Source organism: Thamnophis sirtalis, unplaced genomic scaffold (genome assembly GCF_051295495.1).
Source record: "Thamnophis sirtalis isolate CommonGarterSnake01/CBP01778 unplaced genomic scaffold, rThaSir2_p1.2 scaffold_13, whole genome shotgun sequence".
Classification (NCBI taxonomy): Eukaryota; Metazoa; Chordata; class Lepidosauria; order Squamata; family Natricidae; genus Thamnophis; species Thamnophis sirtalis.
In genome coordinates, this window is record NW_028261393.1 from 5147523 (window position 1) to 5173732 (window position 26210).

The 26210-nt window shown below is 46.6% G+C and overlaps 1 protein-coding gene across 1 annotated transcript in view; it reads right to left on the reverse strand.

Annotated features, from left to right (window-relative positions):
* MEGF8 (multiple EGF like domains 8) overlaps positions 1 to 24138 on the reverse strand; it is a 63232-nt gene extending 39094 nt beyond the window's left edge. The window contains exons 1-15 of the mRNA XM_087727837.1: positions 24083 to 24138; positions 18344 to 18548; positions 17564 to 17727; positions 16101 to 16307; positions 14764 to 14944; positions 12531 to 12619; positions 10336 to 10549; positions 8609 to 8789; positions 7702 to 7847; positions 5852 to 5971; positions 4884 to 5050; positions 2813 to 2920; positions 1228 to 1375; positions 957 to 1120; positions 437 to 628 (exon numbers count right to left, since the gene is read on the reverse strand). Of these exons, the coding sequence (XP_087583963.1) occupies positions 437 to 628; positions 957 to 1120; positions 1228 to 1375; positions 2813 to 2920; positions 4884 to 5050; positions 5852 to 5971; positions 7702 to 7847; positions 8609 to 8789; positions 10336 to 10549; positions 12531 to 12619; positions 14764 to 14944; positions 16101 to 16307; positions 17564 to 17727; positions 18344 to 18530 (2268 nt within the window). The 5' untranslated portion in view covers positions 18531 to 18548; positions 24083 to 24138. The remainder of the gene's footprint in view (positions 1 to 436; positions 629 to 956; positions 1121 to 1227; positions 1376 to 2812; positions 2921 to 4883; positions 5051 to 5851; positions 5972 to 7701; positions 7848 to 8608; positions 8790 to 10335; positions 10550 to 12530; positions 12620 to 14763; positions 14945 to 16100; positions 16308 to 17563; positions 17728 to 18343; positions 18549 to 24082) is intronic.
* Positions 24139 to 26210: the final 2072 nt, after the last annotated feature.

The following is a 26210-nucleotide window of genomic DNA, read 5'->3' on the forward strand; positions in this document are numbered from 1 at the left end:
GTCCTGCCTTAGGCTGGGTGACTTTGGGCCAATCACCAGGAGACGGTGAGTTCTAGTCCTGCCTTAGGCATGAAAGCCATCTGAGTGACTTAGGGTCAACCCACCTCACAGGGCCATCGTAGGGAAAGAGGGGAGGAAAGAGTATTAAGAATGCTCACCACCTTGAATCACTAATAAATAAAGGCAGGATTAAAAAGAATCTAATCTAATTCAGCCAGCGAATCCACAGTCAACTGACTGGATCCGTGATATGATCACAAACGAATGGTTTGATTCCCTTCCAAGCCAGAAGAGGCCTGCAGCTGCAGTGTGACTCTCTGGCAGGGAGTTTTGCAGGTGGAGTCCCTCCTTTCCGTAATTCCCCCATTGCTACACATTCCCAGGTTTAAGGAGAAAACTCCCTTCCAACAACGGAAGCAAGACGACGCCTCCTTACCAGCTCCGATGCGCCCGGGGTTCGGCCTAATTTCGCCACCACAAAGAGGCGCTGGATACGTGCCCAGATGGAGATGTCTTCCGCCGGTCCAGAGCTGCTCACCAGGGGGTGAATGAATCCCTTGTAGACCAGCGAGACGTCCATCTCTGTGCTGGGATTCAGGGTGATGGTGGTGCTCCGGACGATGGAGACCTATGGCGAGCAATAGCAGTAGCACTTACAGGCTTATGCGCCACTTCACTCTGCTTTATAGCCCTCTCTAAGCAGTTGACAGAGTCAGGCTCTTGCCGCCCCAACAATCTGGGTCCTCATTTGACCCACCTCGGAAGGAGGCAAAGCGGAGTCCAAACTTGAGGTCAGGATTGAACTGCTGGCAGTATGGCAGAGTTAGTCTACAATATTGCATTATAACCACTGCTGCACCATGGCGGGCAGGCAGGCGGCCGGGCAGGAGGGAGGGAGGGAAGGAGGGGAGGGAGGGAAGGAGGGAGGAAGGAGGGAAGGAAGGAAGGAAGTTTACCTTGTCCGGCTGGGAGTCATTGCGTGGCTGCTGGTAGGTAATCAAATGAAGGCCGGGCAAGAAATCTTCGCGCTGACATTGGGCCAGGGAGGTGATGAAGAAGGACTGCGGCCCCCACCAGCCGTAGGTTCCTGAAATCTTCCCCACTTGGCATCTGCCCTGTTCTGGGGAAGGAAAAGGAAGCTGGTTAGGAAAAACCCAGGGGCACATGGACTCACATCAAGGTGGCGGCCTCAACGGCATCACGGAAGCCCCCAATCTGCCCGGTTACCTGAGATGGGCATGCAAGTCTCGTTTTGCACACACCAGCCAAAGGGACCGGAAGCTCGGGGCAGAGAACCGTTGGTGTCGCCAAAGGCGAGGCAAGATTGGCAGTCGACTAAGAGGCGGGCCAAGCCCAGACAGCCACTGTTGGGGCACTAAAGAAGGAACAGGGTTGGGAGAAAGAACACATCCGTCAAGCAGCGAAATATGGTGGATAAAATTATCAGAAATTATATGCCTTTCAATTGAATTATGTAGATGGTAGAGACTTTGCCTTGGGATAAATGCAGATAATATTTGACTTGATTATGACCTTCATTTACTGGTCTGACCTTCATCCATCCATCCATCCGTCCTTCCTTCCTTTCCCCTTCTGCCATCTCTCCATTTCTCCCTTCTTTCCTTCCCACCTTCTCCTTTCTTTCTTCCCCTTCTGCCACCTCTCCCTTCTTCCCTTCTCATCTCCTTTTATCCATCCATCCATCACTCCTTGTCCTTCTGCCACCTCTCCCTTCTTCCTTCCCCACCTTCTCTCTCCTTCCTTCCTTCCATCCTTCCTTCCTTTCCCCTTCTTCCACCTCTCCATTTCTCCCTTCTTTCCTTCCCACCTTCTCCTTTTTCTTCCCCTTCTGCCACCTCTCCCTTCTTCCCTTCTCATCTCCTTCCATCCATCCATCACTCCTTCCCTTCTGCCATCTCTCCCGTCTTCCTTCCCCACCTTCTCTCTCCTTCCTTCCTTCCTTCCTTCCATCCATCCATCCATCACTCCTTCCCCTTCTGCCATCTCTCCCTTCTTCCTTCCCCACCTTCTCTCCTTCCTTCCTTCCATCCATCCATCCATCCATCCATCCATCCTTCCTTCCCCCTTCTGCCATCTCTCCATTTCTCCCTTCTTTCCTTCCCACCTTTTCCTTTCTTTCTTCCCCTTCTGCCACCTCTCCCTTCTTCCCTTCTCATCTCCTTCCATCCATCCATCCATCCATCCATCCATCACTCCTTCCCCTTCTGCCATCTCTCCCTTCTTCCTTCCCCACCTTCTCTCTCCTTCCTTCCTTCCTTCTTTCCATCCATCCATCCATGCACTTGGTTTCTATACAGGTAGTCCTCCACATAGAATAATTTGTTTGGTGACCATTTGAGGTTATAACACCACAGAAAAAAAAACAGGACTTACAACAAGTCCTCATACTTATGACTTTCGCAGCACCTCCAAAAACCACATGATCAAAATCCAGGCACTTTGGCAACTGGCATATATATTTATGTCCACTGCAGCAGCCCTGGGCCTGGTGATTCTGATTTGCCATTTTCCTAAAGAGCTTCTGATAAGTGAAGTCAATTGGGCGGGAAGGGGGGGGGGACAGATTCGCTTAACGACCGCATGGGCCACTTAACGACGAAAGTGATTTGCTTGACAACCCTGGCAAAAAAAAGATTGTTAACCGCTGATACGTTTAGCAATCTCAAAAAATCTGGTGGCGATTCTGGTCGTAAATTGAGAACTACCAGTGCTCCAAAAACAGCAGCTAAATTTACACCGAGCTGACGTCGTCCGTTGCGATTTGCGCCTTGCGCATTTCCAGGCTACTCACAAGGTTACGAGGCTGAGTGCTCTGGCATCCTCGGGAGCACCAGGCACATTCTGGGTCCTTGGCACATGTGCTTTTTTCCGTGTAAATAGAGCAGTAATCCAGATGGTACTGGGGACAGGAGAGAAGAAAAGTCGGTCAGTGACGAAATCGTGTTAATTTTGGAAGCCTGGACATCCTGCTAGAGCCGGGGTGGGGAACGATGGCCTCTTTATGACCCGTGGACTTCAACTCCCAGAATTCCTGAGCCAGGCTGGCTCAGGAATTCTGGGAGTTGAAGTCCACGGGTCATAAAGAGGCCATCGTTCCCTGTCTCTGTGCTAGAGTGTCCTATGAAGAACCCCACAAGGGTTGTTGTGAAGTTGCCAGCCCTTCAAGAGAACACAATGGGCCACCCGTAGGAATTTCCCCAGGATTCTAGCAATAGCAATAGCAGTTAGACTTATATACCGCTTCATAGGGCTTTCAGCCCTCTCTAAGCGGTTTACAGAGTCAGCATATTGCCCCCAACAACAATCCGGGTCCTCATTTTACCCACCTCGGAAGGATGGAAGGCTGAGTCAACCTTGAGCCGGTGAGATTTGAACAGCCGAACTGCAGAACTGCAGTCAGCTGAAGTAGCCTGCAGTGCTGCATTTAACCACTGCGCCACCTCGGCTCCATAACGCATGTTATTTCTGGTGATTGGCTCAAAAGTCACCTAGCCAGCTTCATGGCCTAAGGCAGAACTAGAAGTCCCATCTCCTTGTGATTGGCCCTGTGGGCCTCCTTGCCTAAGGCAGAACTAGAACTCCCATCTCCTTGTGATTGGCCCAAAGTCACCCAGCCAGCTCTCATGTCTAAGGCAAGAATGGAACTCACAGTCCCCCATTTTCTAGCCTGGTGCCTTAACTACTAGAGCCAACTGGACCTCTGTGTTCCAAATAACATCCAAAATGAAATCAGAGTCCAAGGCAAAATATTGCTCAATGTTCCAATTTATTAAGAGAGCCATGTTGGCACATCTGGGAAAGCCTGATATTAACCCGAATCTCCCTTAAAATACTTCACCAGTGTTGTGGCCCAGCAGGAGCCGTTGGAGCTGCCACCAGACTCCGACAGCGAGGGGCCCTATGAGTCGGCTCTGGAGGACCCCGGACAGGGTTCCAACTCCGAGCAGGGCGCAGAGAGGCTGGTTGGCCACCAGGAGGCACCTGAGCCTTGGACCAGTGGGGAGGAGACCAGGGAGAGTGATCCGGACACCAGCAGTTAGTTGTTCCTGGATGCCTGGCACCGAAGAGCTAATAGGCATCAGGAACAGTTGAGGAAGTACAGCAGGTAATTGCACTCAGCTGGTGGTCACTAGGCTCCTCTCCAGACTATAATAAGGACTGCTTGTGTACATACAGAAGTCAACGCATTGACTAAAAGTTGGAGAACTTTTGTAACTAGCTTGGCAGGCTGGATTGCTGCCAAGGCTTGTCTGAGTTGCTGCCAAGGTCCTTATCTGTTTGTTATGCTTGGCTTTCAGCCACCGAGGTTTTGGTGTCTTGCTAATAAAGTACATTCCAGTTAAGCTTGTCTCGGCATTCGTTACTGGACGGAGGAGGGGGTCAGAACAACCAGCTACCTCTGCCAGGGGTGCTGGGAGGGGTGCTGACTTCCATCACTGACCCGACCCGGGTCAGCGTAAAATATCAGCGGAGATGAAGATAGAGCCCATGGGAATGGGTCGCTTCTCTGTGCCGACACAATCTGCAAACCTTCCAAAGTTGCAAGGGAAGCTGCGGAGGAGAAAACCTGGAGATTTATGGTGTCTGGAGAAATGCTGTCTGAGCCGGAGTGGATTGAATGGGCTGTTTCAACACACAGCTGGAGAAGACAAAAGCAACCACCACTAGCTGACCAGATGATTGGAGCTTCCCAGATGTGCCAACATGGCTCTCTTAATAAATTGGAACTTTTGAGCAATACTTGGGCTCTGGTTTCCTTTTGGATGTTATCTGGAACCCTCAGGAGATCTGGGGAGCGTGGCCTCGAGGCTGTGGCTGGTACCCCCCAAACTAGAACCCCCAAAGATGGGAGAGTCGCTTACCATCTGAGATGGCACCTGAAAGACGAAGGTGGGCACTTTGTAAGCTAGCAGGTCACCCCGTGGCACTCCGCTGTAGCCTCCCGCCACGAGGAGCACGTTTCCATTCATCACAGTGGCCACGTGAGAATACCGGCCACGCGCCTGGGCCGAAGTCTTTGATTCGTGCTCTGAGAGAAAGAGAGAGAGATACACACATACAAGAAATCAGTCTGCACACGAGTTTCCCAAGGAAAAAAATACAATACATAAGAATTTCCCCAGGATTCTAGCAATAGCAATAGCAGTTACGACTTATATACCGGTTCATAGGGCTTAGAGCCCTCTCTAAGCGGTTTACAGAGTCAGCATATTGCCCCCAACAACAATCCGGGTCCTCATTTTACCCACCTCGGAAGGATGGAAGGCTGAGTCAACCCTGAGCCGGTGAGATTTGAACAGCCGAACTGCAGAACTGCAATCAGCTGAAGTAGCCTGCAGTGCTGCATTTAACCACTGCGCCACCTTGAAGGGAAGCTTCAAACGGTTAATAAGCCCTGGAAGTTTGTTTATTATTATTAGCACGGTTATTATTTATTATAAGAGCCGAGGTAGCGCAGTGGTTAGAGTGCAGCACTGCAGGCTACTTCAGCTGACTGTTAGCTGCAGTTCGGCGGTTCAAATCTCACCGGCTCAAGGTTGACTCAGTCTTCCATCCTTCCGAGGTGGGTGAAATGAGGACCCAGACTGTGGGGGCGATATGCTGACTCTGTAAACCGCTTAGAGAGGGCTGGAAGCCCTATGAAGCGGTATATAAGTCTAACTGCTATTGCTATTGCTATTTGATTTCTGTAGCTGCATCTTAGCAAACAAACTCTGGACAGCTGTGTGTATTTATTGGTTCAATAAATAGATTTCAGAAATGCTTCTGCCGCAGATAATTCCAAGTTTTGTCACAGAAAGGTTTGGGGACCAGGACACCCCCCCCTTACCTGGAGTGATGAGAGGCGCCAGTTCGTGGCTAGAGACCCACTGGTGGCACCCCAGGTGGTAGAAAAAGATTTCGTCCTCGTAACATTTCTCTTCGTGGTAATGGATGTGAACGTTGCCCCCTGGAAGAGAGACAGAGCAGAGGAAGATGGAAGGGACTTGACCCAAACGCCTCTTTCACATTTTTAATTCTTCATTCAGGTAGTCCTCGACTTATGACAATGGAGCCCCAATTTCTGTTGCTGAGATGTTTGCCTATTTCACCACCTTTCTTGCCACAATTCATACCGAAAACAGCTGCTAGGTGGAAGCAAAGAAAGAATAAACGCCGATCGTTTCCAAAATACTAATTCTCATTTTTCTCCCTTGAGAAAGGATTTGTTTTTAGCCAGTCTTTATTTTTTATAAAAACCGCAATTCAAGGCAGCAAACATATCTTATACACTTTCTTCCTCCTCTTTTCCCTTCAACAATCTTGTTATGGAAGTAAAAATACTATCAACATAGACTGGAGTTTGCTCAGAAGCGGAAATACACCAATGAGAGGAAGAGTGGGAAAAAGAGGGGAGATGGGAAGAGAGAGAGAGGGGAGAGGGTGAGGGGGGAAGATGAGGAGGATAAGGAGGAGTGGAATGTAGCGAGAAAGATGGGAAGAGAGGTTTAAGGTTATAAGGTTTATTTTATTTATATGCCGCCCTATTCCCAGAGGGACTCAGGGCGGCTAACAAATCCAAGGGGGGGGGGTGTAAACAAGAAGGGAATACAACAAACAAAATACAAAGAGAATTTAAAAAGACAGTCAACAGTCACACAATTCGAGGGGGGAAGGGAACTCGTCAACCCCAGGCCTGCCGGCACAGCCAGGTTTTAACGGCTTTGCGGAAAGCCTGGAGGGAGGTGAGGATTCGAATCTCCGCGGGGAGTTGGTTCCAAAGGGCCGGAGCAGCCACAGAGAAGGCCATCCCCCGGGTGGTAGCCAGATGGCATTGGCCAGTAGATGGAACGAGAGGGATAGGAGAGATGGTGAGGGGGGAGGATGATGAGGATAGGGAGGAGTGGAATGTAGGGAGAGGAGAGGGAGAGGGGAAAGGGAAGTAGAGTGGGAAGGGATGATGGAGGGAAGATAGGAAGTAGGAGAGAGGTAGAAGAGGGAGGTGTATGGAGAGCAGAAGAGCTAATAATGGGTTTTTATATTTTTTGGGGGGTGTTGATGACAAGAGGAACTGATGTGATCATTATTTGTTACTATGTGATACTGGCTATGTATAATATACATGTGATTGTATGTTGTGAAATGGAAATTAAAAAATATGTTTTTAAAAAAAACAATCCTGTGAGGTGGCTTGGCCTTGAGAGAAAGTGGCTGGCCCAAGGCCTTTATTAAAAATAGATAACAAATAAAGAGTTCTTATTTATATACATTACATATTTCAGACAGTCCTCAACATCTGACCAGGATTGAAACCAAAATGTATGTTGCTAGATGAGGGATTTAAGTGAGTTCTGCCTCATTTTACGACTTTCCTTGCCACATTTGTTAAGTGAGTCATTGCAGTTCTTAAGCACTTGTTAAGTGAATCTGGCTTCCCCTTCTGACTTTACTTGTCAAAAGGTCGCAAAAAGGGACCACGCGGCCCCGGGTAACGGCGACCGTCATAAACCTGAGTCAGTGGCCAAGCATCTGAGTTTTGCTCACGTGGCCATGGGGAACGCCACCACAGTCGTTAAGTGTGAAAAACGGTCGTAGGTCGCGTTTTTTCAGGCGGTAAATCGAGGACTATCTGTAGCTGTAATAACCATTTCAAGAATTCTCATTTCCCCAGTTCCTGGAACGTTTGAGTAGCACACTCACCATACACCACCATGTAATTGCCAATGACTGTGGCCGAGTGGAAGGCCCTTTCGCGAGGCCCCCGGTGCGAATCTTTGGCCCGCAACGTACTCCAGTAACGCAAATCCACGTGGAAGAGGTCGGTCGTGTTCACTCGCACGCTGAACCTGCAGTGATGGGAGAAGCCGAATCAGTCCTTCCTTTCGCAATCTCTCCCACGTACAATACAATACAATACAATAGCAGAGTTGGAAGGGACCTTGGAGGTCTTCTAGTCCAACCCCCTGCCTAAGAAGGAAACCCTATACCGTTTCAGACAAATGGCTATCCAACATCTTCTTAAAGACTTCCAGTGTTGGGGCATTCACAACTTCTGGAGGCAACTTCTGTTCCACTGATTAAGTGTTCTCACTGTCAGGAAATTTCTCCTCAGTTCTAAGTTGTTTCTCTCCTTGATTAGTTTCCACCCATTGCTTCTTGTTCTACCCTCAGGTGCCTTGGAGAATAGCTTGACTCCCTCTTCTTTGTGGCAACCCCTGAGATAGTAAGTCCCGCGGTTTGCTCAATACTTGTTTTTAGTACTCGTCCCACAGCCTTGAAGAGCCAAGGTGGCACGGTGGTTAGAGTGCAGCACTGCAGGCCACTTCAGCTGACTGCTATCTGCAGTTCGGCGGTTCAAATCTCACCGGCTCAAGGTTGACTCAGCCTTCCATCCTTCCGAGGTGGGTGAAATGAGGACCCAGACTGTGGGGGCAATATGCTGACTCTGTAAACCGCTTAGAGAGGGCTGAAAGCCCTATGAAGCGGTATATAAGTCGAACTGCTATTGCTATTGAACAAATCGCAGACGAATAACCGAGATACCACTGTACCTTTTTTCGGGGGGGGGAGGGGGGGGGAGGTTGGGGGTTGACAATGGCCCACCTACCGAGCGGTGGAAGGCCGGTGCCCACCATAAACCAAGAGAGTACGGGAAGCAGGGTGGAAGACCATGGAATGACCGGCTGCTGCAGGCGCTTTCCCTCCTGAAGGAATCACCAGCTCCCAGGTCCATCGTTTCAGGTGGAAGCGGTACATGTGGGAGGAGAAGACATCCACCCCGGTGCGCCCTGCAGGAATGGATGAGGAGGCGTGAGGCTCAATCCGCCAAGGTTGACTTAGCGTTCCATCCTCCCCACGTCGGTCAAATGAAGACCCAGCTTGTTGGGAGCAATACGCTGACTCTGCAAGCCACTTAGAGAGGCCGGCAAAGTACTATGTAGCGGTATATACCAGTAAGTCTAAATGCTATTGCAATCTATGCCCCCCCCACCTCTCTCCCTGTCTCCCTGTCTGTCTGGTCTGTCTATCTATCATCTATCTATCTATCTATCTATCTATCTATCTATCTATCTATCTATCTATCTATCTATCTATCTATCTATCTATCTCATCTATCTATCTATCTATCTATCAGAAACTCAGTATTGCAGGCTAATTCTGCCCACAACCTACCCTCACCAGCCCAAGGTTGACTCAGACTTCCATCCTTTCAAGGTCAGTAAAATGAGGACATAATTTGTTTGGGTTGTGTGTGTGGGAGGGAGAATATCCTGACTCTGTAAACTGCTGAGAGAGGGCTGTAAAGCACTGTGAAGCGGTATATAAGTCTAAATGCTATTGCAATCTATGCCCCCACCTCTCTCCATGTCTATCTGTCTGTCTGTCTGTCTGTCTGTCTGTCTATCATATCCATCCATCCATCCATCCATCCATCCATCCATCCATCTTATCTATCATATCCATCCATCTATCCACCTATCCATCTATCTTATCTATCTCTCTCTATCGATCTTTATCTATCTATCTATCTATCTATCTTTCTATCTATCTCTATCTATCTATCGATTGATCTATCAATCTATCTGTCTATCATATCCATCATCCATCCATCCATCCATCCATCTTATCTATCCTATCTATCTATCTATCTATCTATCTATCTATCTATCTATCTATCTATCTTTCTTTCTATCTATCTATCTATCTATCTATCTATCTATCTATCTATCTATCTATCTATCTCTATCCATCCATCCATATCTATCTATCTATCTATCTATCTATCTATCTATCTATCTATCTATCATATCCATCCATCCATCCATCCATCCATCCATCCTATCTGTCTGTCTGTCTGTCTGTCTGTCTATCTATCTATCTTTCTATCTATCTATCTATCTATCTATCTATCTATCTATCTATCTATCTATCTATCTATCTCTATCTATCGATTGATCTATCTATCTATCATATCCATCCATCCATCCATCCATCCATCCATCCATCCATCCATCCATCCATCTATCCTATCTATCCTATCTACCTACCTACCTATCAGAAATTCAGTATTGCAGGCTAATTCTGCCCACAACCTGCCCTCACCAGCTCAAGGTTGACTCAGACTTCCATCCTTCCAAGGTCAGTAAAAGAGGACATAATCTGTTTGGAGGGCGGAGAATATGCTGACTCTGTAACCTGCCGAGAGAGGGCTGTAAAGCACCGTGAAGCGGTATATAAGTCCAAGTGCTATATTGCTATCTGCTATGATGGGGCATTTCCCCTGGAAGAGGGACACCTGGATGCCTGAACCAAACAGGTACGCCTTTGACTCACCTCCAAATACATACAGCCATTCATCGACCACCGCAGAGGCGTGACCGGCCAACTCGGGAGGAATTGTTGTGTTGAGGGGCACCAGCTCTTGCCAATAGCCCTCCCGGGGCAGATACATCCAGACATCATTGGCCAGAAAGCCAGTGGACAGCTCTCCCCCAAACAGAATCAGGGAGCCCTCCCAGGCCACAGCTGTGTGGGAGTGACGAGCCGTCTGGAAATGAAAAGATGGAAAGGAGATCACTATTTTTTTTAATCCCTCCTTAATTATTGTTACTGAGGCAGGAAACATACTTAATACGCCTACTTCCTCCTATTTTTTTCCAAAACAATGACCCTGTGAGGTGGGTTGGGATGAGTGTGATAAGCTGAAAATCACCCAGCTAACTTTCGTAAGGAGGGACTAGAATTCACCTGCTCCTAGTGAACTGGCCCAGCCTGCTTTCATGCCTAAGGTGAAACTAGAACTCCCCTCTCCTGGTGATTGGTCCAAAGTACCCAACCACCTTTCATGGCTAAGGCGGGACTAGAACTCACCCTCTCCTGGTGATTGGCCCAAAGTACCCAACCACCTTTCATGGCTAAGGCGGGACTAGAACTCACCCTCTCCTGGTGATTGGCCCAAAGTACCCAACCACCTTTCATGGCTAAGGCGGGACTAGAACTCACCCTCTCCTGGTGATTGGCCCAAAGTACCCAACCACCTTTCATAGCTAAGGCGGGACTAGAACTCACCCTCTCCTGGTGATTGGCCCAAAGTACCCAACCACCTTTCATGGCTAAGGCGGGACTAGAACTCACCCTCTCCTGGTGATTGGCCCAAAGTACCCAACCACCTTTCATGGCTAAGGCGGGACTAGAACTCATCCTGTCCTGGTGATTGGCCCAATGTCCCCCAGCCAGCTGCCATGCTTAAGGCAGGACGAAGTCATGGTGCCCTCGTGATTAGTCTAAAGTCCAGCTGGCCTTCATGCATAAGGAAGGACTAGAACTCCCAGGCTCCTGGTTTCTAGTCTCATCCCTTCATCAATAGACCAACCTGGCTCTATATAACTGGCATATACAATACCAGAATTGGAAGGGACCTTGGAGGTCTTCTAGTCCAACCCCCTGCCTAGGCAGGAAACCCTATACCATTTCAGACAAATGGCTATCCAGCATCTTCTTAAAGACTTCCAGTGTTGGGGCAGTCACAACATCTGGAGGCAAGTTGTTCCGCTGATTAATTGTTCTAACTGTCAGGAAATTTCTCCTCAGTTCTAAGTTGTTTCTCTCCTTGATTAGTTTCCACCCATTGCTTCTTGTTCTACCCTCAGGTGCTTTGGAGAATAGCTTGACTCCCTCTTCTTTGGGGCAGCCCCAGAGGTATTAGAAGGCTTCTATCATGACTCCCCTGGTCCTTCTTTTCATCAAACTGGAGACATTCCCAGTTCCTGCAACCGTTCTTCCTGTGTTTTAGCCTCCAGTCCCCTAATCCTCTTTCTTGCTCTTCTCTGCACTCTTTCTAGAGTCTCCACATCTTTTCTATATCGTGGCGACCAAAACTGGATGCAGTATTCCAAGTGTGGCCTTATAAAGTGGTATCACTACAATGGGGTGAGAGAAGCATGTTCTCTTCCCCCTCGACTTCATTTTATGTACTGTAGAATTAGGAAGATGCATGGCACCCTGGTGGCGTGAAGTTTTTAAATTACCTCCCTGCGACCAATAAGATCACATAGATTAGGCCTCCTCCGTATTCCATCGGCCAGCCAGTGCCGGCTGGCAACCACAAGGAGGAGGGCCTTCTCAGTAGTAGCCCCGACCCTTTGGAACGAGCTCCCCGTGGAGATTCGTACCCTCTCCACCGTCCAGGCCTTCCGCACAGCCCTTAAGAACTGGCTAGCCCGTCAGGCCTGGGGACAAGGATAGTCGCCCCTCCCGAATGATGAATGTATGTTGCTGATTATTTTACTATATGTCTCTTCGTCAATGTTTGTCTCCCCCTCCCCTGATTTTATGTGAGCCGCCCTGAGTCCCCTCAGGGAAAAGGGCGGCCTACAAATATTAATAAAATCTAAATCTAAATCTAAATTCACACACAATGTTTAGGGGTGGATGCCTAAGCATCTCAGCCATCACCTGGGCCTCTTCTTCCTCTCCATAATGTTCAAGGTTCTCTTTTTCAGGGCGAGGGGAAATCGAAAGGCACTTACTGGGGAAGGGCTAAGCACTCTCTGATGCCAAGTATTGGTGGTGAAGTTATAGAAGACAAGATCTCCCAAAGCGGTGTTTAGATCTAAGCCTAAAGGGGAGGAAAGGCAGAAGCGTCATGAAATTTAGGAACAGGAGGGAAAGCATACAACTAACAGATTATGCCAGGACAAGATGGTATTCGTGGTATTGGACCTGGGTACTTGAGGGACCGCCTACTGCCAATTACCTCCAATAGACCGATTAGATCCCACAGATTAGGCCTCCTCCGAATTCCATCCACTGGCCAATGCCGACTGGCGACCACTCGGAGGAGGGCCTTCTCTGTGGCTGCTCCGGCCCTTTGGAACGAGCTCCCCATGGAGATTCGGACCCTCACCACCGTCCAGGCTTTCCGCAAAGCCCTTAAAACCTGGCTGTTCCGACAGGCCTGGGGCTAATGAGTTTTTGTCCCCTCTCGAATGGTATGGTTGTTGAGTGTTTTAAACTGTGGTATTGTTGTGTTCGTGTTCTTTTTTTCTTATTTGTACCACCCACCCACTCCCGACTTGGTTGTTAGCCGCCCTGAGTCCCTCCGGGGAATAGGGCGGCATAGAAATATAATAAACTCAACTCAACTCAACTCAAGATCAAAGAAGCAAGAAGTATGCTCAGAAATGAATCCGCAATGCTCTTTGAGGGTCAATAAAGAATTGTGGCAATGAAGAAAGCCTCGTTAATTAGGTGGAATCCTCTGAAATGCTTCTTCCCATCTTTCCTGCCACTTAAGTTGCTATTTTGGCAACTTTTAAGATGTGTGGACTTCAATTCCCAGAGTTCCCTAATCAGCTAGGCTTTTTTTTCACTTTTTCCCTGGCTGGCTGTGGAATTTTGGGAAGTGTAGTCTATGCATTTTAAAAGTTTAAAAGCATGGGGGTTAAAAGTAGAGTTGGTCTTGATTCTTCAGTGCCAAAATAACGTACCCAATAAAGTTTTGCTTTTGGGATTTCAAAGTTTAGAAGTTTAATAACATTTGTATGCCGCCCAATCCCGTAGGACTCCGGGCGGCTAACAATAGAAACAAATCAAAAGAAAAAGAGGAAAGAAAAAATAGATTTAAAAACACACCATGAGCTCCATTCCAAGTGGGGCTGGACCATATTTTGGGGTCAACAGCCCCAGGCCTGCCGGAACAGCCAGGTTTTAGTGGCTTTACGGAAGGCCGAGAGAGGGGGGGACATTCTTCCATCACAAGGCAAACAAGGGAGGGAAGTTCCTTGGGAGGGTCTACATTAGTTGGGGGAAAAGTAGAGTTGGTTTTGATTCTTCAGTGCCAAAATAACGTACCCAATAAAGTTTTGCTTTTGGGATTTCAAAATTCCTTGGGAGGGTCTACATCAGTTGGGCTCGTTTGTCGGACGGTTGATATTAAACCAACTCTACTTTTTTTCCCCCGCGCGATTCTGCCTAATTAAAGAATACCGTTCTTCCCACCTCCCACAAAACAGATCACATTTGTCCGATTATGAATCGCCTCTGTTTAAGATTTTGATCACGCAATCCGTGGGACGACGGGGCGGTAGAATGTTGGGACCGTTGACATTAAACATTTTTTGAGACCTTCTGACAAGCAAAGTCAATGGAGAAGCCAGATTCCCCTTAACAGCCGCGTTACTCACTTAACGGCTGCGGTGATTCAGGTAAGGTCGTAAAATGAAGCAAAACTCACTCCATGGTAGTGGATCTGAGTACTTGAGAGACCGCCTCCTGCCAATTACCTCCCTACGACCTATTAGATCACACAGATTAGGCCTCCTCCGAGTTCCATCCGCCAGTCAGTGTCGACTGGCAACTACGCGGAGGAGAGCCTTCTCAGTAGTAGCTCCGACCCTTTGGAACGAACTCCCCATGGAGATTCGCACTCTCACCACCATCCAGACCTTCCGCACAGCCCTCAAGACCTGGCTATCCCGTCAGGCCTGGGGATAAAGATTCTAATCCGTCCCCACCCAAATGATGAATGAATGTTGTGTTCTATTTTTACTTATGTACTGTCTCATGTCTTGTTTTGTATTCCCCTCCCCATAAATTGTAAGCCGCCCTGAGTCCCCTCAGGGAAAAGGGCGGCCTATAAATAATAAACAAATACAAAAATACAAAAACTGTCTTGTTTAGAAACTTAACATTTTGGCCTCCCTTGTGGTCATAAATTGAGGATCCCCTGAAATCAGGGGAAAAGAAGTGAACGCCCCTCACCTCCAAAAATGTACAGCCCTCCAGTAGAAGACAGGAAAGCACCAGCAGCTGCTGTACGGGGCCAGAAACTGGCATCTCGGATGCTGACATTATACCACTTCCCTGCGCCTTGATTGTCGCTCAGGGCTAAATCACAGGCCTGGCCCACAAATCCCGGTTCACACTGGCAATGCTTTGACACCTATGGGAGGAAGGAGAAGGAGAAAATTGCTGACCTGGCCTGGGGGCAGATGAAAACCCAACAGGACCTTCTTCCATCGCAATGCAAACAAGGTAGGGGCAACTTCTCTTTCTAATTCTGACCATTTGAGAGACATCGTCATACTTGAGAGACCGCCTGCTGCCAATTACCTCCCACAGACCCATTAGATCTCACAGGGTTGGCCTCCTCCGGGTGCCATCTACCAGCCAATGCCACCTGGCTATTACCCGGGGGAGGGCCTTCTCTCTGGCAGCTCCGGCCCTCTGGAACGAACTCCCCGCAGGGATTCGGACCCTCACCTCTCTCCAGGCCTTCCGAAAAGCCGTCAAAACCTGGCTGTGCCGGCAGGCCTGGGGGGGTGATGAGTTCCCCTCCCCTCTCGACATGTATGGTTGTGCGGCTGTTGTTTACTTTTATTATTTGTATTTTGTTTTTTATGTTCCCCTTTTTCCCCCTTGAATTGTTCGCCGCCCTGAGTCCTCCCGGAGAAGGGCGGCATACAAATAATAAAATTCTATTCTATTCTATTCTCATCTCATCCTGAGGACACAGATAAAACTTTCAAGCGGCCTCAATGACCTTTTAAAAGGACACAAATGACCAGCTGTCTGCAAGGAGTATCGATCCTTCCGTTCCCCACCATCCAGTTCAGAGTTAAAGAAGCTTCTTCTTGGAGAAGCGAAATGTCTTCAAAGAAAAAGAAGAAACTTCGCTTCCCCACTCACTCACTCCCCCACCCACCCACTCACTCACTTTTCACATGGCTGTGAAAAACATCTGAAAGGCTGTTTTTAAAGCACTTTAAAGACTTTTAATGACTTGTAGTCACTTTTAAAGATTTTGAAAGGCTTTTAATGGATCACATGGCTGTGGAAAAAACATTGAAAGGCTGTTTTTAAAGACTTTTAAGGCAATTCTTTACAAGCTGGCAGCTGCTTTTTATCCCACCCCTCCACGGGGCCGGATACTTTGCCTTGGCGAGCCGTATCTGGCCCGCGGGCCGTAATTTGAGGATGCCTAGATTTTACATCTCCAATTTGGTATTTCTATCTCTTGTGCTGTTCTTGAAATGTGATGGGAACGGGAGCGGGGATAAATCAATGACCAGTCGAGACACAAAAGGGCCATCTCTTACCTGGTTACAGGTGCCATGATTCTGGCAATACGTGGTGCAGTCGGGCATCGAACAGTCCCTGCCACCCCAGCCTTGGAAGCAAACACAACGCCCGTCGTTATCGCAAATGCCGTGCCCCAAGCAGCCCATGGGACACAGCGAGACAGAGTAAGTAGCATTGAAGCCCAGCAGGTTGTAGTTGGCATCACTGAAGAGGTGTAACAGCATCTACAAAGTAGCAAGGAGTGATTACTCTCAAGTTGGTGTCAACATACTGGGCGAAGGAGGACAAAATTTTAGCCAATCCAAGCTGTGCTCCTGTCAGGCCTGCATTTATATTCCTTTCAGAATTTTGGCCTGCCACACTTTCTCTTATTTCATTATGCTGTTTCATTAGTATAGTCGATGGGAGGGGGGAATAGACAGGAGTGAGATTGTGGAATGTATTGTTTTCATTCTTTACTAGAAGTCAAGGTCATCCTTTGTCTCCGCACTTTTACACCTGACCGGAAGCAGCTGGGTGTGGATGCCAGCGTGGAAGAAGATTGGACCATGTGATGGATTGTGGGTGTGGGGACAAGATCATGAACTTTTAACTGGGTGGAATTCTGATGTCATTTCCAGTGCTGGGATTAACACAGATGTGCCTAAGATGTCTGCTTTATTAAATTGGAACAAAAAGGATCGTTTTGCCTTGGACTCTGATTTAATTCTACATGATACTTGGAATGCTGACAGCTCCGTTCCATGTGTTGTCCTTTTAAACTGCTTTGCAGGGCAGGGAGTCCTCGATGTACGACCACAATTGAACCTCAAATTTGGATCAGGTAACCGGGGGGGGGGGGGGTCTCCATGGTTGTTAAGTGTGAAAACTGGGCACTGTGGCAAGAAAGGTCATAAAATGGGGCAAAACTCACTTAAGCACCTTCTCACTTAGTAATGGAAACTCTGGGCTCAATCATGGTTGTAGGTCGAGGACTCCCTGTGACTGGCTGAGATGAGCTTCTACGGAGGAGGCCTCTCATAGGCCGTTGACATCATTTTGGAAACAATGCAATTTGCATAATATATGCATGCAAAGTGAGATGTCATTTGCATACTGACTTCATCTTGATTTAAGCGTGTCAATGATAGGAGAACAGGAGTGGTGCGGTGGCCTAAAGGTGGAGCTCTCGCCTCACCGTCAGGAGGCTGTGAGTTCAATCCTAGGTAGAGGGAGATATTTCTCTCTCTCTGGGCACAATGGGAAAATATATCTGCTGAACAAAACTCTGCAGTGGCAACAGGGAAGAGCATCCGGCCAGGAAACACTCTGCTAGCTCCATTCAGTTGCGCAGGCTCCATCCTGCAAGGGATTATGGGGTCATTAAATGATGATGATGATGAATGAATGATAGGAGAACAGAGCCATTCAGTTCCAAGGTTGGAAGAAACGATCGACTGAACCTTCAAGAAAGAATCTTTCACTCTCAGGGCTACCATACCTTGCCAGAGGTGGCCTCAATGGTGGGGGGCAACGTGCTGCCACTCAGGCTGGCCAGCAAAGGGCTGCTGGGAGAATCTCCGTCATAAATGAAGAGGTAGTCATACGTGCATTCCGTGTCCATAAACATGAAGGTCAAGAGGATGCGGTAGCTGCTGCTAGGAGCTGAAACATACAGGAAAAGGGAAGCGTGGGAATCAGATCTCAGCGTCGAGAGTTGTGCAACGCAGTCAATCTTAAGAAAGTGAATGACGGGGAGTTCTTGACTTACAAGTCCATTTAGTGATTTACCGTATTTTTCAGAGTATAAGATGCACCTTTCACCCTCAGAGAAGAGGCTGAAAATCTGGGTGCGTCTTATACACTGAATACAGCATATTATTTTTGCCTCCCGAAACCCCAGCCCCTTTGCTAAAATGGCCTTGCATAACCTTTAGGAGGCTTTCAGAATACTCCTGGGGGCTGCGGAGGGCAATTTTGCCCCCTCCCGTCCCCAGAAGCACTCTATAAGCCTCCTAAAGGCTATGCATACCCTTTCTTTTGACAAAAAATGGGCCTGTTTTCACGAAAAATGGAGCACCCCCGGAGCACTCTACAAGCCTCCTAAAGGCTATTCGTGCCTTTAAAAAAAAAAAAAACAGGCCCGTTTTCGCAAAAAAACGGGCCGTTTTTGGGAGATCTGCAGAGTGCAAAAACTTTTTTTTTTAATTTGCCTCTTCAAAAGGCTGCGTCTTATACTCCGAAAAATACAGTAGCTGTATTTTCGCCTTCAAATGCTCACCCTCCACCAGCCATTCGCAGTTGCCGTTGACTGAGTAGTTGCCAGGTCCGTCCGTCACGTAGCCAGAAGCGCTGCGTAGCACCTCACGGCGCCCCTTACAATCGCCGGCGTAGGTTTGATGGATCCCGCACAGAGCGAAGGGCAGCAGAACCAGCAGCTTTAACCGGATGGATTTCAGGAGGTCCATGATGGCCTTTGGATCTCCCTGTAATCCAAGAGGATGCCCAGTTAATATAGCTGGAAAAGTGAGTTGGGTAGCAGCATCCAGCCATTATTGAGGAAGAAAAACAGAAAAAAATATATAAAATATACCATGCATTTTTACACTGGATAAATAATATTATGTGGTTAATCTTTGGTGAGAATTCACAGCCTTTGGGGCTGGTTGGTAGCTCAACAGCTTGAGTTCTAACCAAGGACCTAGGAACTGTTAACGTAACGTCGGAGGATATAAGTTGTTCCAAGTAGGGTGGTTTTTTGTAGATTCAGAATGTTCAAATCAGGTAAATTTAGAATTTCCAAATAGCGAAGTAGCCCTTTAGGTATTGTTCCAAGGGTTCCAATTACAATCGGGACAACAAATGATTTCTTTTTCCACAGTTGCTCAACCTCAATTTGCAAGTCCCGGTATTTTGTGATTTTTTTCTTGCTGTTTATCTTCAAATTGTGCATCACCAGGTATTATTATTATTATTATTGCAACAACAGAATTGTATCACAGCGGCCAGTTATTTCGCCGGATTTGGCATTGGTTACTAGTCGGGCCCCACCCAGGGGCCTAGGACGTCGTAACGTATTTTCGTAATATGCGTGCAGATCCAAGCAGTGCGGCTTTTTGCATTTGACTGATGGTGATTTTGTCAATTTTTAACTGCTTTAAATGTAATTCCAGTGCTTTTGGAATAGCACCCAGTGTGCCGATTACCACTGGAATTACCACTGCTGGTTTGTGCCATAATCGTTGAATTTCGATTTTTAAGTCCTGGTATTTTGCGATTTTTTCATGTTCCTTCTCGGCGACCCTGCTATCATCTGGTATTGCGATGTCTATGATTGTGACCTTATTTTTCTCAACCAGTGTGATGTCTGGTGTATTATGCGCCAGTATTTTGTCCGTTTGTATAGGGAAATCCCATAAGAGCTTGACCATCTGATTTTCGGTGACTTTTTCAGGCTTATGTTCCCACCAGTTTGTTGTTGTTTTAATATTATAATTTTTGCACAAATTCCAATGAATCATTTGTGCTACTGAATTGTGCCGCAATTTATAATCAGTCTGCGTGATTTTTTTACAGCAGCTGAGTATGTGATCAACAGTTTCTTCTTCTTCATTATTATTCTTATTCTTATTCTTATTATTATTATTTTAATCTTTGGTGAGATTCACAGCCTTTGGGGCTGGTTGGTAGCTCAATAGCTCAAGTCCTAACCAAGGACCTAGGAACCGTTAAGGTAACATCGGAGGATATAAGCTGTTCCAAGTAGGGTGGTTTTTTGCAGAGTCAGAATGTTCAATTATTATTATTATTGTTGTTGTCGTTATGGTTCCTCACAGAATAAGCCAGATTCTGGATTTGGCATTTTTATCTACTTTTAGAGGCTTTCCCAAGGACACTGAGCTAGCGGAGGTGTAAGAGGGATTATCATTAATTTGATTTTGATCCAGCCTTTATTACTTTAAAAGTAACTCAAGGTGGTGAACATGCATATTTGTTCCTCCTTCTCTTTTTCCTCACAACAACCACCCTGTGAGGCGGGTTAGGCTGAGAGAAAGAGGGACAGGCCCAAAGTCACTCAGCCTGTTTTCATACACCTTATTTTTCAGACTATAAGACGGACCTTCCCCCCCCCCCCCTAAAAAAGCATGGAAATGTTGGTGCGGCTTAAACACCGAATACAGCCATTTTTGGCTTCCTGAAGCCCCACCTCCACATTCCATTTTTGTGAAAAACAGCCCGTTTTTCACAAAAACTGAGGCATTTTTTTGCCTTCCCCCAGCCCCCAGCAGCTCTCTGCAGGCTTCAGCAGGGCTGAGGGAAGGCAAAAATGCCCTTGTTTTTGCAAAAAAACGGGTGAAAAACGGGCTGTTTTTTCACAAAAATGGAGGCTTTTTTTGCCTTCTCCCAGCCCCCAGCAGCACTCTGCAGGCTTCAGCAGGGCTGAGGCATGGCAAAAATGCCGCTTTTGCAAAAAACGGGCTGTTTTCACAAAAATGGAGGGTGTTTTTGCCTTCCCCCAGCCCCCAGCAGCACTCTGCAGGCTTCAGCAGGGCTGAGGCAAGGCAAAAATGCCCTTGTTTTTGCAAAAAATGGGTGAAAAATGGGCTGTTTTTTTCACAAAAATGGAGGCTTTTTTGCCTTGCCCCAGCCCTGCTGAAGCCTGCAGAGTCCTGCTGGGGGCTGAGGGAAGGCAAAACCTTTTTTTTTTCTTACTTACCTCTTCGAAATCTTGGTGCGTCTTATACACCAGTGTTTCTTATAGTCTGAAAAATACAGTATGCCCTGCCAATCTATTCTCTTGAGATACTGCTCAATTCTAGAATGGTCGAGGAGACTAAACATAAATGATTTTTTTTTTCCCCTTTTGAGTTTGGTTCTTTTCCTCTGCACCATGGCCTATGCTCTAAAATTCTGCTCGATAGAAATAAGAAGAGAAATGAACATAAAACGGACAAGGCATTTTTTTTCTTAATACAGCTGAGGAGAAGGAAAGCCATAAGAATGAAAAATGACCAAATCGTACCATTTAAAAAAACAACAACTTGTTAATTAAATTAAATTATTCATTGCTTTCCCAGCCCATTTACACCAAAGAATTTAAACACATCTGCAATGGCGACAACACGCTCTCAATGGACCATGGTTAGAAAAGAAACACAACGTGAAAATTAAGACATTTTAACAGCCTTTTCATTACAACCCACTCCCACTTTTCTATGTTTTATGGGTCTCCTCTAGGCACCCATAAAATCCCCCCTCTTTAAAAAAAAGACATGCATGTCAGCTTGAGGTGGCGCAGTGGTTAAATGCAGCACTGCAGGCTACTTCAGCTGACTGCAGTTCAGCAGTTCGGCTGTTCAAATCCCACTAGGCTCAAGGTTGACTCAGCCTTCCATCCTTCCAAGCTGGGTAAAATGAGGACCCGGATTGTTGTTGGGGGCGATATGCTGACTCTGTAAACTGCTTAGAGAGGGCTGAAAGCCCTATGAAGCGGTATATAAGTCTAACTATTGCTATTGCTAGCTTCAAGCGAGAACTGGAAAGCCTCTATTTTCCATGTATTTGTCTGTGTCCTTCAAACGATTTAAATGCAATTCCCTCCATACCTAATAAGCTGTCTGACCCCTCTCAGATCAGGGCACCTCAACAGTCAGGCTGGCACAGGGATTGGTTCAGAACTGGTGAATCCTCCCTGGCTGACTTATGAGCCAGTCCCTCCCGCTTTTATTCTCAGCCCAGCCTACCTGGCAGGGGTGTTGTAGGGGAAAAGGGCACATTATTTGGGCTGCCTCGAGCTTTTGAAATAAAGACACGCTATGCATCTTACAGTCAAAAATGGATAGAGAGAGAGAGAGATAACAATGGATGGGTGGCTGGATGGCAGATGGATGAATGAAACAGGAATGGATGGATGGATGATACTGCAGATAGGTAGGTAGGTAGGTAGATGATATAGATCAGTGGTTCTCAACCTTCCCAATGCTGCGATCCTTTAATACAGTTCCTCATGTTGTGGTGACCCCCAACCATAAAATTGGTGTCTCCGTTCCTAAGACCATCGAAAATATAGCAATAGCAATAGCAGTAGACTTATATACCGCTTCATAGGCCTTTCAGGCCTCTCTAAGCGGTTTACAGAGAGTCAGCATATTGCCCCCAACAATCTGGGTCCTCATTTTACCCACCTCGGAAGGATGGAAGGCTGAGTCAACCCTGAGCCGGTGAGATTTGAACCGCTGACCTGCTGATCTAGCAGTAGCCTGCAGTGCTGCATTTAACCACTGCGCCACCTTGGCTCTTATGTGTTTTCCGATGGTCTTAGGCAACCCCTGTGAAAGGGTCGTTCGACCCTCAAAGGGATCCCGACCCACAGGTTGAGAACCACTGATACAGATGATAGATAATGATAGAGAGAGAGATGGTAGGTGGGTAGGTAGGTAGGTAGGTAGGTAGGTAGGTAGGCAGGCAGGCAGGCAGGCAGGCAGGCAGACAGACAGACAGACAGACAGACAGACAATAGATAGCAATCCATGACAACAAATGCAAAAAAACATACATAGTATAAGGAATAAGGAATAATCCCATGCAATGATAGATAGGTAGGTAGGTAGATAGGTAGATGGAGAGAGAGAGAGAGAGAGGGAGGGAGAGAGAATTTAGGTAGATGATAATGAGATAATGAGAAATAGAGATAGATAGATGGTAGGTAGGTAGGTAGGTAGGTAGGTAGGTAGGTAAGTAGGTGATAGATAGATAGATAGATGGATGGATGGATGGATGGATGGATGGATGGATGGATGGATGGATGGATGGATGGACGGACGGACGGACAGACAATAGATAGCAATCCATGACAACAAATGCAAAAAACATACATAGTATAAGGAATAAGGAATAATCCCATGCAATTATAGGTAGATAGGTAGATGGAGAGAGAGAGAGAGAGAAATTTTAGGTAGATGATAGATGAGATAATGAGAAATAGAGATAGATAGATGATAGGTAGGTAGGTAGGTAGGTAGGTAGACCTACAGACAGGCAGACAGAAATAGAGATAGAGATATATAATAGGTAGATAAGATTAATAGATGAGAGATAGATGAGAAATAGAGATAGATAGATGATAGGTAGGTAGGTAGGTAGACCTACAGACAGGCAGACAGAAATAGAGATAGAGATATATAATAGGTAGAAGGATAGAGATAGATAAATGATGGATAGGAAAAGATAGGATAGCTTTTAATATCATTCTACAAAATGAGTATGAAATTGGTTTTAGCCTCATTGGTGGAATCCATGACAACAAATACAAACAACATAAATAGAATAAGGAATAATCCCAATGCAATGATAGATAGGTAGGTAGGTAGGTAGGTAGGTAGGTAGGTAGGTAGGTAGGTAGGTTAGACAGATGAGAGAGAGACATAGATAGACAGACAGAAAGACAGACAGACAGATATATAGATACACATAGATAGATAGAGATACATATATATATATATATATATATATATATATATATATATATATATATATATATATATATATATATATATATATATATATATATATATATATATAGTTATATAGTTATATAGTTATATAGTTATATAGTTATATAGTTATATAGTTATATAGTTATATAGTTATATAGTTATATAGTTATAGATATATATAAAAAACAGCATTAACCCAAAGGCGGGAAGAAACCAGCAAGGTCCAAGGGGAAAGGGGACCCTCTATCGAGGCGGGGGAGGGGGAAATCCGGACGTCTTCAGGGGATCCAGGCCGGATCAAACGGACCGAAGGGAAAGCAGGGAGCGGCAGGGGAGCCCCGGCAAGCGATGCAGCGAACCCCGCATCTCCAGGGAAGCGCGACGGCTGTGCGGAGAAAGAACCCATCCGGAGGACCCGGGAGGGAAGCCTTGGGCCCGGCTCCCTACTGATCATCGCGGCTCGCAATGGGGTTTAATGGGGAGGGGGGGCTAAAGGGGATCCCCCTCCCAAATTCTCGACCCACCTGCGCAGCCGGCAGCGCCTCCGCTGCCCCCGCGGCCCATGTAGAGGCCAGTCCGGGACCGAGGGGGGCATCGAGACGAGGGCCCAGAGCGGTTACGAGTAAAGCACGGAGGTCTCCCCGTCTCTATGGAAAGGGAAGCCATAGAGACGGTAAGGCTAGAGCGTGCGAGGAGGAGGAGGAGGAGGAACGGATAGACTTTGTGGGGTGAAATGTGTTGTGTTCTGACCAGGCGAGTTAGGCGTCCCCCTTTCCTATCACCAAGTGCAGCCTTCCCCCGTTGTCAGCTCCTGCAGGAAAGCCAGAGGACTACCAAACCCATCATCCCCAGCCGACTGGTCCTTGAAGGGGGGGGGGGTTGAGGCCGCTCTGATGACCCCAGGTTGAAGGATGGAGGCTCCTTTTATTATTTCTTGGACCCAAAGTTGTGCAGGGATCTCCAACCTTGATGGACTTCAACTCCCAGAATTTCTCTGCCGCCCAATGTGTACAATTTATTATACAATACAATAGCAGAGTTGGAAGGGACCTTGGAGGTCTTCTAGTCCAACCCCCTGCCTAGGCAGGAAACCCTATACAATTTCAGACAAATGGCTACCCAACATCTTCTTAAAGACTTCCAGTGTTGGGGCATTCACAACTTCTGGAGGCAAGTTGTTCCACTGATTAATTGTTTTAATTGTCAGGAAATTTCTCCTTAGTTCTAAGTTGCTTCTCTCCTTGATTAGTTTCCACCCATTGCTTCTTGTTCTACCCTCAGGTGCTTTGGAGAATAGCTTGACTCCCTCTTCTTTGTGGCAACCCCTGAGATATTGGAAGACTGCTATCATATCTCCCCTAGTCCTTCTTTCTATTAAACTAGACATACCCAGTTCCTGCAACCGTTCTTCATATGTTTTAGCCTCCAGTCCCCTAATCCTCTTTGTTGCTCTTCTCTGCACTCTTTCTAGAGTCTCCACATCATGGCGATCAAAACTGAATCCAAGTTATAATACCAAGGCATTATAAAGTGGTATTAACCCTTCACATGGTCTTGATTCTATCCCTCTGTTTATGCAGCCTAGAACTGTGTTGGCTTTTTTGGCAGCTGCTGCCCACGGCTGGCTCATATTTAAATGGTTGTCCACTAGGACTCCAAGATCCCTCTCACAGTTACTATTATTGAGCAAGGTACCGCCTATACTGTACCTGTGCATACCTAAAGGATTATTTTCTGCCTTCCTCTTTATCGCTTCTATCCTTCTCACCCATGAAAGTATGTGCTGTATTCTCTTTTGCCAACCCAAATAATGGATTAAGAAGGGATGGAATTCTCTCTGTGTTGGATAGCAGCAGCGGCTTTCCAAGGGAGCAGAGTTATTTCCAGCTCTTTTAGGTGAAGATGGAAAAAGCTGAACCCAAGGCTCTCCACATTTTAAACATTTATATAGTTTCCTCTACAATGTGTTTGGTGCATACTGTACTATTTAAAAATATTTTCCCCGCCTTTGTTATTTTTTTATAAAGAACACAGCAAACCTATCTAATACTTCTTCCTCTTATTTTTTTCCCCCACAACAACAATCCTGTGAGGTGGACTCCAACGTTCAGGGCTGGCTCGAAAGCTTGATGACAATTCAAAGAGGAGGAGGAAGGAGCATAGCCATTCATTTAATGACCGTTCAAAATTAAAACGGCACTGAAAAAAGGACTTACGACCATTTTTCGCACCTACGACCATTCCAGCATCCCCAGTGGTCATGTGATCAAAATTCAGTTGTTCGGATTCACCAAGGTTGCAGGGTCCCGGGATCATGTGACCAGTTTTTGCAACCCGACAGACAAAGTCGTTGGGAGAGCCGTGATTCACTTAAGGACTTCGTTACTCACTTAATTGCCGTGATTCACTTAACTGTGGCAAGAAAGGTCGCAAAATGGGACAGAACTCAAACTATCTAGCTTAGCAATGCACCTTTGGGATGTTTTCCTGAAGAATATTTTTAAAATATTTTTTTTATCCTGCATTTTTTAAATAAATAACCTGTATGTTTGCTTCCTCAGGTTATTTATTTAAAAAATGCAGGATAAAAAAAAATATTTTTAAAATATTGTTCAGGGGAACATCCCAAAGATGCTTTTTCAGGAGGATTTT